Consider the following 16,514-nt stretch of genomic DNA (forward strand, 5'->3'; position numbering starts at 1 on the left):
AGTCAAGGTAACCCCTCGCCTACCGCAGTCAAAGCAACCCCAGCCTACCGCAGTCAAGGTAACCCCAGCCTACCGCAGTCAAGGTAACCCCACCTACCGCAGTCAAGGTAACCCCACCTACCGCAGTCAAGGTAACCCCACCTACCGCAGTCAAGGTAACCCCACCTACCGCAGTCAAGGTAACCCCCCGCCTACCGCAGTCAAGGTAACCCCCCGCCTACCGCAGTCAAGGTAACCCCCCGCCTACCGCAGACAAGGCAGCTCCCCCGCCTTCCGCAGTCAAGGCAGCTCCCCCGCCTACCGCAGTCAAGGCAGCCCCCCGCCTACCGCAGTCAAGGCAGCCCCCCGCCTACCGCAGACAAGGCAGCCCCCCGCCTACCGCAGACAAGGCAGCCCCCCGCCTACCGCAGACAAGGCAGCCCCCCGCCTACCGCAGACAAGGCAGCCCCCCGCCTACCGCAGACAAGGCAGCCCCCCGCCTACCGCAGACAAGGCAGCCCCCCGCCTACCGCAGACAAGGCAGCCCCCCGCCTACCGCAGACAAGGCAGCCCCCCGCCTACCGCAGACAAGGCAGCCCCCCGCCTACCGCAGACAAGGCAGCCCCCCGCCTACCGCAGACAAGGCAGCCCCCCGCCTACCGTAGTCAACGCAAACCCTGCCTCCTGTTAACTTGAATAATTTAAGAATCACATATGACCACCTATAAAAATGTGCTACCATGGCCATTATATTAACATTAAAGCTCACGTGATGCTTACCCCAGGCGCTAAAATCTTGATGACCCATAGAAAAACATGTAGAAAAGTTTTCAGACAGTTATATTTCAGAACATCTGAACCAGTGTAAAGGTCTATTATCCATCACAAATAACCTTGCAGTCTTCTACTGTCACTTAAGCACTGAACATTGTTGTCATTGTCAGGGAATATCACTGTGTATTGGATGCACTTGTCTGTTACTTTTACTTCCCTTCTTGAACATTAGTAATGTGAAGACAACATAATATGAAAGCTAAAAACACGGGAGATTAATCAAATGAACAATACACATATTCTTTTCTTCCTACAATGATCAGGAAGACATAAACACTTGCCTAAGGGATCTCGTCGGAACAGAGTGTTCATAACTGTAGCGTGAAGTTTCACTCTGTCCCAGTCTTTTAGCATCAGCCCCGAGCTCACAAATCTCTGCATGAGGCGATCTGCTATGAGCTGCAACCTGCAGAAAAGAGAGACAGATTTTATATATTTTCTGCAATCCAGATGCACAAAACACAGATGACAGCTGAAAACGGGCATGCATATCTGTGCCCATTAACACTGAATATGGGCAACTGTGTGAGATATTGTCACGCAATCATCGCTTTGTGTAAGAACTGTTAAGACTTATTTTATTTATGTTTTGGCATAATAGTGCAGCACATTTTACCAAAACTTGCACAAAATTACTATTAAAATTTAGCAATTTCACAGTATAAGCATGGTAAAACTACAACATCAGAATAGTCCATAGCATTTAGAAAACATATCCTTGCAAGTGGCATGTCTCACTGTAGTCTTTTACAATGGGAAAAGTCACCTGGTGACGACTCCTCCCCCTGAATGCAGTAGTTAACAACGGGAGAATTCAGTGATTGGTTGCTGCCGACATTAGGGGTTTTCTTCCAGTGATGTCATTGTCTTTATATAAACATTGACATCACAATCGTCCTCCCTCCGGTTGAGCGACGCATCAGACGTCGCTTCTGTTGCCTCTGCTGAGCGTATTATGTCACTCAGCAGGCGGAAGCAGGATACAAAGAGGTAGCTGATCAGTGGGGATCAGATAGATTTCCTGAAGCAAAATAAATGTAAAAAAAACAAAGAAAAAAAACCTGATGCAATTATCAAATTATTTATCTGTTATGCAGGCACTCGAAGAATTCTTGAAGCAAAGTCAGCAAGTTTGCTCCACTAATTAGAAACTAAAGGAGGTCATCAATATCTATACAGTGTGAAAATGCATATGATAAGGTCAAGAGGTGGCTGGAAAGCAATCTGTTAGTGTCATCCGCACTGCAGTAATAGTAAGAAAACTATTTAGCATAATAGAAGATGGTGGCCCAGAAAAGAAAAGCTGGTTATTTTCATTATCAGCTCATTTTTTAATTCTTTGAACAATTTAGATAGTGCTGCTTGTCAGTTCAGAAAATCACTTCACACACTTACATAAGCTGTAACTACTGGACAAATATGGTCAAAATCAAACAATGTTTGTAGGTGTGCACAGCGTCCGAGTATGAGCAATTTAATTCTCTTGCAAATTGTTGGAGCCCAGTCATGGTTAAGGGGCTGTCAAACAAGTACTTTTTATAGGTATGAAGAAAATCCCAAAAAGAGATACTTATCAATTTCATTTTGATATCTCCTAGGTCTCCCCCCCCCCCTTCCCCACCCAACAAAGTCTTTACTAAAAGAAGCCTTTTGCCTGTTCATTTCCTGTCTTGGGTCACTGCTATGGTCAGTAATTGGCTCTGTTATAAGCAGCCCAACTGGGGATGAGAGTAGTGTTGGAAGTGGCAAAGTTATCTTGTCTTCTGTTTTCATGATGATTGACACTTGTTTGATTACTTGTGTTTTCCATTATCTTGGAATAGTATATATACAGTATATATATATATATATTATATAAATATTTACACTCATCAGTTAAAGGGGTTCTAAAGTGACAACAAGCAATTGGCTGATTGGTAATAAGGTCACTTGGTGATTGGTGGGCGTCTCAGTGATGGGACCCGTTCAGATCACAAAAACTAGATTCAGTTGTACCCCAGACTTATAGAACAGCCAGTCCTGCATTTGCCAGCTGCTCTATTTGTCTCTTTTGCTCTCACTAAGATAATCAAACTCTGCTTTTTCCATCGTGAGTTAGAGCTGAATAGGTGATGCATGTGCGACAAGCTCCTCTGTTCATCAGGGGACAAGAGAGGGAACAACAGATCTCCGTTCTTATTATCCTTGGGGATTTCATCACTGAGACCGTCATCGATCAACAAGTAAGCCACTATTTTGTGGATAGGTGTCATCCAGAGATGCTAAAAAGTCAAGGTCAGCTTCAGGTTTCAGTAGGCCCTTGGGTGACAGGGCCTCAGTAGGCCCCTTTGCGGTGAACTCACATGGCAGCATTAAAAATTCAGAAACAATTCTCCTGTACCCTAAAATATTTCATAGTTTATCATCCCAAAAAGCCCTATAAGTATTTAATGCAAAGTCTCCACATGGTTATATTATCTAAAACCCTCCTGCCCCCCTATGGATTTATTAGATACAGTCTCCCTCACCCAAAAGGATTCCTTATGTGGGCCCCGGCACTTGCACTGGTATGTCCAGTGCTGGCACCGGCCCTGTATAAAGTAAACAAAAAATGGGCTGATATTTTACCCATTTAACAGTTGTGTACATGAACTTTTAGATCAACCTCTCAATCTATATTTTTGAGGATTAAAACATACAAAGCATTTAACATTCATGCTGGGGTAGTAGCTCTCATAACAGAACTTATTAACTTTCCCAAACTTTGGCACCACAATCCATACTGTGTGGTAGTTTATCAAAAGTGTTCTACACACAACGTTGGCTGCCTATCAAACTATTTACCTTGCCAGCAGCACTGTTGCTATTTAATTCAAATGACTCAATACTATAACAGTAAGGCTTGGACCATAACTATATTACAGCCTGTACTTTATTTTCTTCCAGTTGGCAGCAGGTAGCATAAAGTCATAACTGAGAATGTGTTTTATTCTGTACATTTTTTTTTAAACAATTTCTGAGCTGCAGAAAATAACAGTTGGTTGTAAAAAATAAAGTAACTATATAAACCAACATCTTTTAGGATTTCTTCACACTAGTGCATAGAATCAATTTATAAAGGGGGTTCCAGCAGAAAAAATGGCCACGTCAAGTGTGTATTTGTTCCAAATGAAGGGGCTGCAAGAGACAATAATCTCTTGCATAAACCTTCCCAAACATAAACATAAACATTCCCAGCATAATGGCATATCATATAAAATATATTAGGATTAGTCTAAGCCTGGAATTAAAGCATGAGGATTTTTGTCTGAATCTGTAATGGACACTATGGATGTCTAGTTACAGTAGATTGTGGTAGAATGACAGTGCTGGCTATTCACATCAAGTCGCCATTGGCTGGGAGCAGAATCCCAAATACAATGTAACTAGATCCCAAAATTGACTGACTTAGGAATCTACTTAAGATTGTTAGGTAGGTGTCAATGACGCCAAGGTTTTTCCACCAAATATTGCTGAATACCACCCATTGCCAAAATCAACTTGACCTCTTCATACCGGTACCATGTCTTTCTCACGTAAGTGACACGCAAGTGCAACATCTCGCACCAGGCCTAGCCTTTTCTTGGGGCCTGGAGGCAGCCAGGGCCCAGAATACCGGAGTGGCTGGCTGCGGCCTAGGGCGCGCTGGTGTCACAGTGCTTGGTATGGGGACCGGAAGGCTGTCCTACAGCCTGGCAGGTCTCCAGCGGGTGGTGCGTGCAAGAAGAGGAGGGAGAGGCTGATGTACTGAATCTCCCTGGGGCAACCCCTTTGGTGTCTATAGTATGAGTCCCTGGGTAATGGCTGGGGCGCCCTAAAGAGATGCCTAAAGAGAAAAATAGCCATCTTTAAAATAGTCAGCAAATAATTGATATATGGAATGCTCAATATACTTTATCAGTATCTCACTTGTTTCTAGATCTCTGCTTGTGGTCATCCTATTGGAAGCTTCATTGTTTACTTCCTGTGCAGAAAATCTATTCCATGGTCATGTGATGTCCCACAGGTGCATGCCTCGTTGATTTCACAGAGAGTAATCATAGCTGTCTGTATAATGACTGTGAACAGATTATAACCCCTTTCACATTTAGTAATTTTTTTTACCAAGTATTGGAGTTGGTAAAGAGATTGCTCGGCACATTTTAATAACAGAGCTATTTGGAGTAGCATTATCGTATGTTTTCCACAATCCTTCTGGTTTTATATCAGTGGTTTGTAAAATTACCAGTCGTGAAATTGAAGAAGACAGATGAAAGAAATGCAATTACATTATTGCCATACCACATTACAACAAATTCATTAAGAACACTTTATTAACTTATAAAGTTTAATTGGAAACAAAAAAATATATACTGTGATATATAGAAGTTTGGATTCACTATGCTTTGGATTAGAAAGCATAATTCATAAAGGCTATGAACAAGTGATAATAAATACCACCGCATATACTTGAGTATGAGCCAACCAGAAGTCGAGGCCCTTAATTTTACCACAAAAAAAGTTATTGACTCAAGTATAAGCCTAGGGTGGGCAATGCAGACAATTTACTAAAATGTCCAGCAGCCTCCCCTCATTACTAAAATGTCCAGCAGCCTCCTTTATTAATATAACATTCAGCAGCAGCTTCTTCATTAACCCCTTCCCGACACGCGCCGTACTAGTACGGCGCGCGCCGGGTCCCGGTGCATGGAGAGGGCTCGCGGGCCGAGCCCTCTCCATAGCCGGTAAGTCTTTGCTGCATATTGCAGCAAAGGCTTACCGGTAACACCCGCAATCGGTGCTAGCACCGATCGCGGGTGTTCTCACCTCGATCGCCGCCGGCAATGCTGCCGGCGGCTTCAAAGAGATGGCGCCGCATGGGCGCCGCCATCTTGTTGTGGATCGCTGCTCCCCGGTGACGTCACGGGGAGCGGCGATCCGTCGCCATGGTAACCTCGGGTGTTCCGAATACCCGAGGCTACTTCGTTTTAACCCATGCATTACAATGTGCTAATTGCACATTGTAATGCATGGGGAGTAAAATCAACATATACTGCCATACTGTAGTATGGCAGTATATGATAGGATCGATCAGACTACCTAGGGTTAGAGTACCCTAGGGAGTCTGAAAAATAGTAAAAGTAAAAATAAAAAGAAGTTTAAAAAAAAAAAATTATAATAAAAAAACCTAAAAATTCAAATCACCCCCCTTTCCCTAGAACTGATATAAAAATAAATAAACAGTAAAAATCATAAACACATTAGGTATCGCCGCGTCCGAAAATGCCCGATCTATCAAAATATGATAATGTTTTTTCACTACGTTTAACCCCGTAACGGAAAATAGCGTCCAAAGTCGAAAATGGCATTTTTTTGCCATTTTGAAAAATATAAAAAAATTAATAAAAAGTGATCAAAAGGTCACACAGTCCCAAAAATTATAGTAATGAAAACGCCATCAAAATTCGCAAAAAATGACACTATCCACAGCTCCGTACACCAAAGTATGAAAAAGTTATTGGCCCCAGAATATGGCAAAATAAAAAAAAAATATTTTGTACAGGAGGTTTTAATTTTTTTAAATGTATGAAAACATTATAAAACCTATACAAATTTGGTATCCACGTGATCGTACCGACCCAAAGAATAAAGTAGACATGTAATTTGGGACGCAGAGTGAAAGCTGTAAAATCCAAGCCCACAAGAAAACGTCACAAATGTGGTTTTTCACCATTTTCACTGCATTTGGAATTTTTTTCCCGCTTCCCAGTACACGCCATAGAATATTAAATACTGTCACTATGAAGTGCAATTTGTTACGCAGAAAATAAGCCATAACACAGCTCTTTATGTGGAAAAATAAAAAAGTTATAGATTTTTGAAGTTGGTGAGTGAAAAATGGAAGTGAAAAAACTAAAAAAGGCCAAGTCGTTAAGGGGTGAATAAAATTTCCAGCAGAGCCATTTCATTAATAAAATGTAAAGCAGAGCCCGCTTAAAAATAATAAACTTTGTACTTACCTTCAACTTCCTCCTCTCCCCGGGGCTCTGGCCTTTTCTTATTGTGGCTTTTGCCACCTCTGCCGGTACTGCCAGGAAAAAGCCAGAGACACAAGAAGATGAAGCCGGAGCCACGGAGAGAAAATGAGCTGTGGGGAGTGCTGGAGGAAAGTTTTTATATATATTACAATTAGTAATGAAGTCATATTAAAAGAGAATAGTCACATGTCAATGTGAGAATTTAACGGATCTTCTTTGGAATCTGAAAGAGCAATATGTATGCAGTCTTGAAGTTTGTCAATAGTCATATTGACTATTAAACTGATCAGTATGGATCCACTGTACATTTCAGGGCAGTGGTGTCAAAGTTGCTGAGGGCTACATCAGTGGTTGCCTTCAAGGGGTGAATAGTACCTGTCAAGGAGATATTGATTGTATATTGGAAATACAACAGAAATAAAGGGATCCAGAAACCAAATACAATGGCTATTAACTGTATAACAGATTGCTAGAAGTATGTTGATTTATGGTTGGATATCATCCAGTTCCCCCGACATCAAAGAATGGCATAATAGAGTGAATAGAATCAAAATTCTAGAAAAAATAAAGTATGGCGCAGCAAGGAAAGAGGGGGCATGGAAAAAAAGATGGTTATGTGATGTGGAGGAGGACTCCCGAGGTCAATAAGAGTAATAATGTTTTGTTTTTTTGGTTTTTTTGCCGAGTAGGGGTGGGAGGATTGGGATGGGGGGGTTATGGGGTTATATTTGGTAATATTTAAATCAGCGGAAGGAACAGGATGATGACTATGATATGTGGAATATGGTTGATGATAAACAAAGTATAAAATTGTTTGTGTATTCCTACAACCAATGTATAATTAACAGTTGTTCATTCCTGATGTTTTGTATGCTGGAATGTTAATGTCAAGAAAAATTTTGAATAAAGAGAATGAAATTAAAAAAAAAAAAAAAAGGAGATATTAATTGTGAAGCTTTAAGACTGGTTTAACTATAGGGTAATTACAAACTTTGTTGAAATATGTGGCATCTATTGAAGCGTCTAGGCTTTGTTTACAACATCCTGGAGATCCTTACAACCTGATAAACTCTGACCTGCAGAATGTTCTGTGGTGACCTCAAAAGCCATTTGGTCACCTCCCCCCTGAATCTAGGGATTTGGAAACAAAGAACTGTTAAATATTCCTGGACTCTCCCCCCTCATTAACACTTTGCCCAATCCAGAATGACCCTCTGGACTAATTAATGAATGGGAGGTTCTAAAACCTGAACCAAACTGAGAAGATATTAAACAATATGAAATACAGGAAACCGTGTTCACATTTTGGGGGCTGCTTGACAAGCTGAGTGTGTTCCCTATTTCTCCCACCTCCAGGGAATCAGGATTTACTTTAAGTTGTAAGTTTCTGTTATTTTTCCCCCTTTTTATTTTATAACTGTTTTGCCGTGTTGTGTGTCATTTTATTTTGTAATTCGTTTGTTTTTAATATCTTTTTTACGCACTGATCAACTTTTTGTAATTAAAGATTTTCACTTTAATTTTGGTCCCTGTATGCTCTGTGAACTTATAGCCTTGTGAAGTGTGGTTAGCTGTGTGACTGCTAGAGTGCTGAGTGTGCATGTCTAGTGGTGTGACAAGGTGATTGCTAGAGAGCTGAGTGTGCATGTCTAGTGGTGTGACAAGGTGACTGATTGAGAAGCAGGAGTGGATGTAGAGTGGGATACTTATTGGTCCCAGTATAAATGCAATAAGTGGTGGCAGCGGGTCTGGTGCTGGTGCTGGAGCTACATGTATGAGGTGTGATTTATGCTCAGTTTGTGTCCTGAGTGAAAGGCCAGCGCAAGTTTGAGTAGGCTAAATTAACCCGTACAGTTGCACCCCAAGTCATGTGACGAGGCGGTGGCGTCCTCGCCGTGACAGTACCTAAAAGACTTTATAACTGTGACATTCCTCCTCCGAAAAAACACCTCCCTTCCGCCATGCCAGTGACATTCTTCTCTCAATCAATTAACATCCCCACACTGTTCTCCGCTCAATCACTTCACCATTTCCCCAACACCTAATCAACCTTCCCACCATTGCCAGGAACATTCCAAGCAGAAGGGACTGACATGTAAAGAAAGGACATCAGGGTAGATTTATCCTAAATCTTTTAGAGGGGAACTGTTCTAGTTGCCCATGGCAACCAATCAAAGCACAGCTTTCACTTTCCCACAGCCATTTTTAAAATTAAAGCTAAACTCTGATTGGTTTCCATGGGCAACTGGACAGTTTTACTTGGGAAATTTGATGATTCACCATCAACTTTATCTGCCAAGGTCATGTGGGGCTCCAATGAAGATCTGGCCATGGATATTACGATGCTGAAGACCTAATAGGCCACATAAAATGGGGTTAGAGGCAGTATTTGGCCTTGTGTTCAACGTGTGTTGCAGATAAAAGAGAAAAGCATCCCTGAATTGGCACTTCAGAAATGTATTATTAGTAGCACCTCCTCCAAACTTCTCCAAAAGTATCTACATTTTTCATCTCATTGTCTATATATATATATTTTTTTTTTAAATTGATATCCGGCGCTTTTCACACAAGCAAATAAGCCTCATAGCCTTTCACTGTGTAGAATCTGATGCCAGAGGCAAATGGAATCATAAGATTAGTGAATGTCCCAAAATGTCAAACCTCAAATTATTTATTTGATCCTGATGGCCTATCAATAAATCCCACTAAATGTTTACTTGGAAACAAGATTTTTTTGAGTGTATTTCAAAGCATGGACAGACAGTGGTAAATTGTGGAGTTATAGCTCAGTTTAGAAATGGAAAATAACCTATTGGGATGTACAAAGCATGAGGCTACAGCATGGTTGAGCTGCAAGTAGATCTAAAATTTTGTAGATTAATACATATTCATCAGTTTTGTTCATTTTTTTGATACAGAGCACTGTGTTATCTGCCACATGGGCATGAACTCTGCTCTTCTGTCCCCACTAGAAGCAGGAGAAGAGATAGAGATAAGCAACTACGGTACTTAAAGGAAATCTACCATTTGTTTTAATGAATTGTGAACCATACATACCTTGAGAATGAAAGATACCTGGAGGATGTAGAAACATATCTTTGTTTAATCCCTGAAATCTCAAAAACAATTATTATGATAATAAGGTTCTCTCTCTGCTGTGGCTGCCTCAGCAGTCTCCTCACCCTAATTATGCAATGCTCTAACTTTGTCCCGCCCAGCATAAGCCGAGAATATGTCATCACTGTGTTGTCCCTGACAGGCCGAAGTAATCAATCGCTGCACCATCACCAGGCTGCTGTGTATGAGTCATCCAGGTCAGGTTGATTAGTCCTGTCTGGACAGTTCAGGAAGCTCCATGTAATGTGTTTATGTATGGCAGCCAGCATTACCCAGCTTTCCCAAAGTCATGAATTTTATAAATGTTTTTTGAGAAAAACCACTTAGTTCAGAGATTAAACAAGATACGTTTCTGCATAAGTGTAGCTACAGCATTCTCAAGGTATGTTTGGTTCACAATGCATAAAAACAAAATTGTAGATTTCCTGTAACACCTCTGGTCAGTTTAAGTAATAATAATAAAATAACCCAGTCTCTGCCATCGTGGGAGAGTCGCAGGGGTCCTGTACACATTTGATGGTGGGTCTGCACAAAAACTGAACCAAAATGAAATATAAACAAATCTCATATACCGTTAAAGTCCTCTTCAATTGTAGAAGACTTGGTGCCATGAAACATCTCAGAGCCATTTCCACAACATTTTATAATTGGGAAGACAAGACAGTATCTGTCAGAGTATGTAAGCTGCATACTGAAAAGAGTACAATATTGCAGAGGTTAAGAATCACATGTACTATGTTAGACTGTTACATCCCCAAGACAAAAGACCGTGCAGCCAAGCAGCAAATTATAGGATTAAATCACTGAATGTAACTAGTAAACAAGACCAGTCAATATTGTAGATGCCAAAGGAGAATCGTTAATGAACAAATTCTCTACAACTCCAAGAAAACTTACACGGTCCAAGTGGTTGCTGTCAGGTCAACGCGCCCTTGCAAGAATGGAATTAATGTAGACATGTTGCAACAAATGTCACAAAAACATAGCCCAAATTGTAGATAATTAAAACACTTCAGACAGTCAATTGCCTGCCCTCATGTGCTTAGCAGAGCATTGTTAAATATACTAGGTTGTTGAACCAAAGTTCTTTATTGAAACATTTTTTCATAATAACCCAGTCGCTGGCCTCAGCCTTGTGCGGTCACCTGCTCCAAGCCCACACATCATGTTATAAAGACAGCGTGAATAAAGTGCAAGCAAAAAGGGGTGAAATTAAAGAAAACCTTTCATTTAGACAGGATTAGCGATATATGGGTCCCAAAATGTAGAGAAAGAAAAGAGTAATACCGTATATACTAGTGTATAAGCAATAAATTTGATGAAAAGCCCTAACTCGGCTTATACTCGGGTCTATGTAAATATAAACTTACATACTCACCTTCCAGTGTACCCGGATGCTCAGCGCAGCTCCTCTTCTTTCTTCTCTCTGCTGTATTATAGCTGGCAGAAGCATGGCTGTTGGCTCTGCTGACCGGCGCACACTATGATGCAGTGTAATGGCCGCCAATTACCTCATAGTGTGCTCCGGGCATGGCCACGCCTCTGCCGGCTGTTACAGCAGAGAGAAGAAAGAATAGGAGCCGCATGGAGCAGTGGGGGCACCGGAAGGTGAGTATGCAAGTCTATTTTTTATGTGCTGGGAAAACTGGGGGCTAGCTGGCTATATACTAAAGGGGACTGGCTATATATTACCGGGGTATTTCGGGCTGTATACTAAAGGGGACTGGCACACTATATAATAAAGGAGGCTGGCGAGCTGTATACTAAAGGGGGCCTGCTATATACCACAGGGGACAGGCTGGCTATATACTACAGGAGGCTGGCTGGCTATGTACTGGGAAGCTGTGACCAATGCATTTCCCACCCTCGGCTTACACCCTCAATGGGTTTTCCCAGTATAGGTGTTACATATTCATAGTTATATATAACTGCATAGTTTTAGGTTTGAATAAGGTCATAGGTCTTTCAATTGCAACCAATAACACCTAGGTGTCAATACAAAAGAAGTCAAAATAAAATGAGCCTTTACTTGCATAATAGAGTAATCAATCTACAGATCAACATAATCTCTAGAGATCAAATTTCTATAACTAATACCAGAGGATCCCAAAAGATCTGTCATTGCCATCATTAAAAAAATCACCAATAAACATCAGAAAGAGCCAATCTTCAATAAATCTTTCCTATTAGACATGTCTTTGCATGTATATGTACCTGTATCTTTGCCTCTTTGATAGCTTCAGCCTTTCCCTGTTCTCACCATGCTACTCTTTGCATACACAAACAGCTGCCCACAAGCCTCAGTGACAGAGAGAGGAAAAGGGGAGGGAAAGAAGAAGGGCGAGTCATAACTATCCTGCTACAGCTGCTCCTATTCAGCAGAGTTAAGACATGTAAACAAAATAGCATGGAGAGTCTACACACAGTACAGTACAAAAGTAAGTAGCAGCAATACCAAATTACTATATGAACATTCAGCAATTATCCACAAGGTGGTAAAGGCATATGGGAAACTGATGTAAAAGTGCTGCCAACCCCTTAAACAATTTAATACCACCGCACACAGCCAAGCATATGAAACAGAAACATACTATCATAGTGCTCAATGGATACTCAGTTCAGTAGAAAACTGTTTTTTTTATTGAAAGTGTACAGTTAATACATAAGTAAACATTAAAGAACAAGATTTACAATCTTGAACAGGAAAGTAAAAGAAAAAAGGGCATTTGACAGAAACAGTCAAACCAATCAAATTCCCCAAACTTCTCCCCTCCCCAACCCAGCAGTTATCCCTGTAGTTGAGAAAAAAAAAAAAGAGTCAGCACAACTGGAGAATAACGCCAATCACCCCACACTTTGATAAACGTATCCAGACAGGTCTGACCTCTGTATATTAGATCATGAAAATATCCTTCCTTCACATCAAAAGGAAAGGAGGACACTGGACCATCCGGTGCAGAGCTATTGCCATTTTAGCAGAGAAAACAACCAATCTAAGGAATATACGCATGTGATGCTGCCCCAATTAGGACTCCTAGTAGAAACATTTCAGTAGTTACTGGGATGGGAATACCTGTAACTGTGGAGAACAAAGAGACCACCTTGTTCCAAAAAGAATGAATTATCGGGCACATCCATACCATATGCCAAAAATTTGTAAATTCCTATGTTCCTCTAAGGCAACCAGGAGTTTGTTTCCTACCCATCCTGCATAAACAGACTTGGGTGAGGAATCATTGGTGGAGATGAGTTTGTTGTCGGCTGAAGAAGATCCATGAAGAGAAGAATCTCAAGGCTCGCTATAGCATTCATCAGTTAAGCTTGGATTTAGAGTTTGATACTTCAAGTCTGTTGGGGGGTATTGGATACTTTCTTTGTATATTGTGGATGTAAGGCCAAGTTTACCTTGTGATCTAAGAACTCCTATAAAAGGGGCAAACTTAGGTTGTTCCATAAGAGAGTTTCTGCCATCAGTAAATTTGAAGAATGACTTAACTTGCTACCCAAATGGTGACCTAAACGATGCTCCAAGTTTCTAGCCGAGTTGCTAGGTAGTGAACATGTATATCTGGAAGAGTCTCACTGATCACAATCTAAGGGTACATTCACACGGCCATATGTGTATGGGCATATCGCTGTGTGCTGGAGAGGAGGGGCCACACACAGGGAAAGATAGAGCATGCTCTATGTATTTTTTTCCCGTGTAAGGCGCAGAGCGGTGCCGCCAGGCCGCCGTTGCAAATTTGCAGACGCATATACATCCCCCCCAGACGGTTGTGTGAATGTACCCTTGGCATTACTCCAAATAAAGGATGTCATCAAGCTATTAAATTAGGTGAAAAACCACATCGGGACTACAACCTCCATGTTTTGTAATACATATAATCATTTTGGTAGTACAATAATTTTTACAGGGCTTGTGAGTCCTGCAACAGAGAGTGGCAAAGAATCCCAAATTTTAAATTTTATCTTTAAGTGATCATGTAAGGGCTGTGCAGCTAGAGGGACTGTTTGGTCACAGGAGATGAATATCCCTTGATATAACCATATCCATTAATTTTAATCCAGGGAAAGAGTCTAGCTCCAACCCCATAGGCCTAGCGGATAGAAAAATCTATTTTTAATTTTTATGCAAATGATTTTCATATACCAGAGGCCATTAGCACCTGTGCCCCACCTCTTGACCTTCATATGTTCCCACCACTCTTGAACCTATTTTCCCCTCGCTTTTCCAACCATGAAGATAATGGCCTTTGAATTTAAATCTTGCCAAACAAGGCTTTCTAGCAAACTGCACTTGTGCGCTTTGCGTGTTCTTGTCCTCTACGTCTTCAATACACAAATATGGAAAACTGTCTCAAAGCCATCTTGAAGGCAGCCAACTTAACATTAATCAAGACTTGTTCAGGAAGCCTAATGATATTGGGATAGTAGTCAAACCAGTGAGCTGTTTCTGCATCTCATCAGCACAGTGCAGGGAATTGGTTTAGCTAGGTAAAACTACCTTATGGAGAGTCTGCCATTAAGACCATCCGTGCACTAATGTGTCTCCCTATGTAAGTGCCCTAATATATTTGTACTTGTGTGTTGTACCCCTTTATCAGTTTATTGGTTCTGTTGATCTGAAAAAGCGGCGGTATTAAGCACCTGCCTCACTTGGATATGGTTTGAGTTGTCCAGCAGTGGGATGTAATGACAAACTTTTGCTAGTAATGCAAGTGAATGTTCTGATAAATATTGTCTGACAATTTGAGTTATAATGTTGAAAAATTTTAATAAATAAATAATTATAAAAAAGAAAAAAAACATCAGTGGAGATGTGCAAAAGGCTTAAAGAGGACCTGTCACCCGAAATAATCCCTCTAGGAGCTGCTTACTTAAGCAGGCTGCTCCCTAGCCCTATCCCAGTAATAGGAGTGGTAAATAGGTAGCTTTTTCAAAACATACCGATAAGCTAGCAAACACTGCACTGCCATAGACCTCCGAACGCCAGATCAAGCTTACAGTGGTCCAGCGTATACATGAGGGAGGGTCCGAGCAGGTGGTGACTGCAGCTTGAAGCCTGTCGGTCACTGCCGGCATATGGTGTGGGGAAAGGGGAGGGCCTCAGACCACCTCCTCATGAATAAGCCAAACTGCTGTAAGCTTGGTCCAGCATTCGGAGGGCTATGTACTGCAGTATTCACTAGTTTATCAGTATGTTCCGGATAAAGCTAGCGATTTAAAACTGCTATTAGCGGGGTAGGGCTAGAGTGCTGTTTACTTTAGTAAGCAGCAGCTAGAGGGTTTATTTCGGGTAACAGGTCCTCTTCAATGGTTATGCAGGCTCTGCTAGGGGTATACTGGATTGGCTATCATTCTGCATCATGACATTAAGTTTTCTGAAAAAGTCATGCCTGAGACAAAGTTTTCCATATGCCACCCTGGAATTGCATATTTCCCAGAATCCCTTGTTGAGCATGCATGGCCTATAAGTCTCTTTATAAACTCAACGGTGGCTCTTAAACGGTTAACTCTCAAGGTGAACAGTTCCTTCACCATCCGAATGCATGCGCATGAAGCACATCTCCAGCCATAATCTCTCCTAGTGTATGTCAAAGTCATTCCATATTAATCTGCTGTAACTGTTAAAAACCCTCTTTGAGTTAGGTGTAGTAACCCCATTCCTACTCCTCACGTATATCCCAATTTGAATATGCAGTATATAACAAATCCAATATCAATTGTTTTATAAGCAATTTATGAAAAACCAATATTGCATTGTTGTACAAAATTAAATAATCTTTTTCACATATATCTACTGACCACGTACCGTTGGATCAATCGGATGTTGATCGAGGCAAGAAGATGTGTCCTGGTATATGTCATTTTGTATTTGAATAAGTAGAACGGAAATAGGATACAGATAGGTGAGTAGAAGAGGATAGTACATTCAAGAATGTGATTGGTTGAAACAACCTGTATTGTAATTTTTTAAATGAAAAATGCCTTAATAGTGGGGAAAATTTAAGTTATGTATTACTAAGAGTAGGATGCTCATGCCCCCGGAAGAAGACAAACTGGCGAAACCAAAGGTTGGGTGCAGATAACCATTAAAGAGGATTGGAAACTTTTTTATACAGGCTATGCTATATGTATATGTTATCTCCTGTAGTGAAGACATTTTCAGAGGATAAATGTGTCCACAGAAAGGAGGAAAGTTGTACAGTGGGCCTGTGGTCTGAATGTGAGCCGGTTCTGGATTGGAGTCCTGGTGCCTTTGGAATCTCCATATTGAATAGGCTTATAAAACTGGTCTGAAAAGAGCTATAAATGTGTAGCGTTGAACGTCAGTGGTTTTTTTTTTTAATTTTCAATTACAGGCGGTCCCCTACTTAAGGACACCCAACTTACAGACAACCCATAGTTACATACAAACCCCTCTGACCTCCGGTGTAACTTTCTGAATGCTTTACTGTAGTCCCAGGCTGCAATGATCAGCTGTAAGGTGTCTGTAATGAAGCTTTATTGATAAGCTTTGGTCCCATTACAGCAAAAAATGTTTTAACT

The 16,514-nt window shown here is 41.1% G+C and overlaps 1 protein-coding gene across 7 annotated transcripts in view; it reads right to left on the minus strand.

Moving 5' to 3' along the window:
* The window catches only part of ASCC1 (activating signal cointegrator 1 complex subunit 1), a 146,645-nt gene that overhangs the window by 88,374 nt on the left and 41,757 nt on the right, over positions 1-16,514 (minus strand). For all 7 annotated transcript variants that reach the window (XM_072130804.1, XM_072130802.1, XM_072130803.1 and 4 more), the window contains exon 8: positions 1,095-1,219. In XM_072130804.1, coding sequence (XP_071986905.1) covers positions 1,095-1,219 — 125 coding nt within the window. The remainder of the gene's footprint in view (positions 1-1,094; positions 1,220-16,514) is intronic.

Source organism: Engystomops pustulosus, chromosome 11 (genome assembly GCF_040894005.1).
Source record: "Engystomops pustulosus chromosome 11, aEngPut4.maternal, whole genome shotgun sequence".
In the NCBI taxonomy this organism is placed as follows: Eukaryota; Metazoa; Chordata; class Amphibia; order Anura; family Leptodactylidae; genus Engystomops; species Engystomops pustulosus.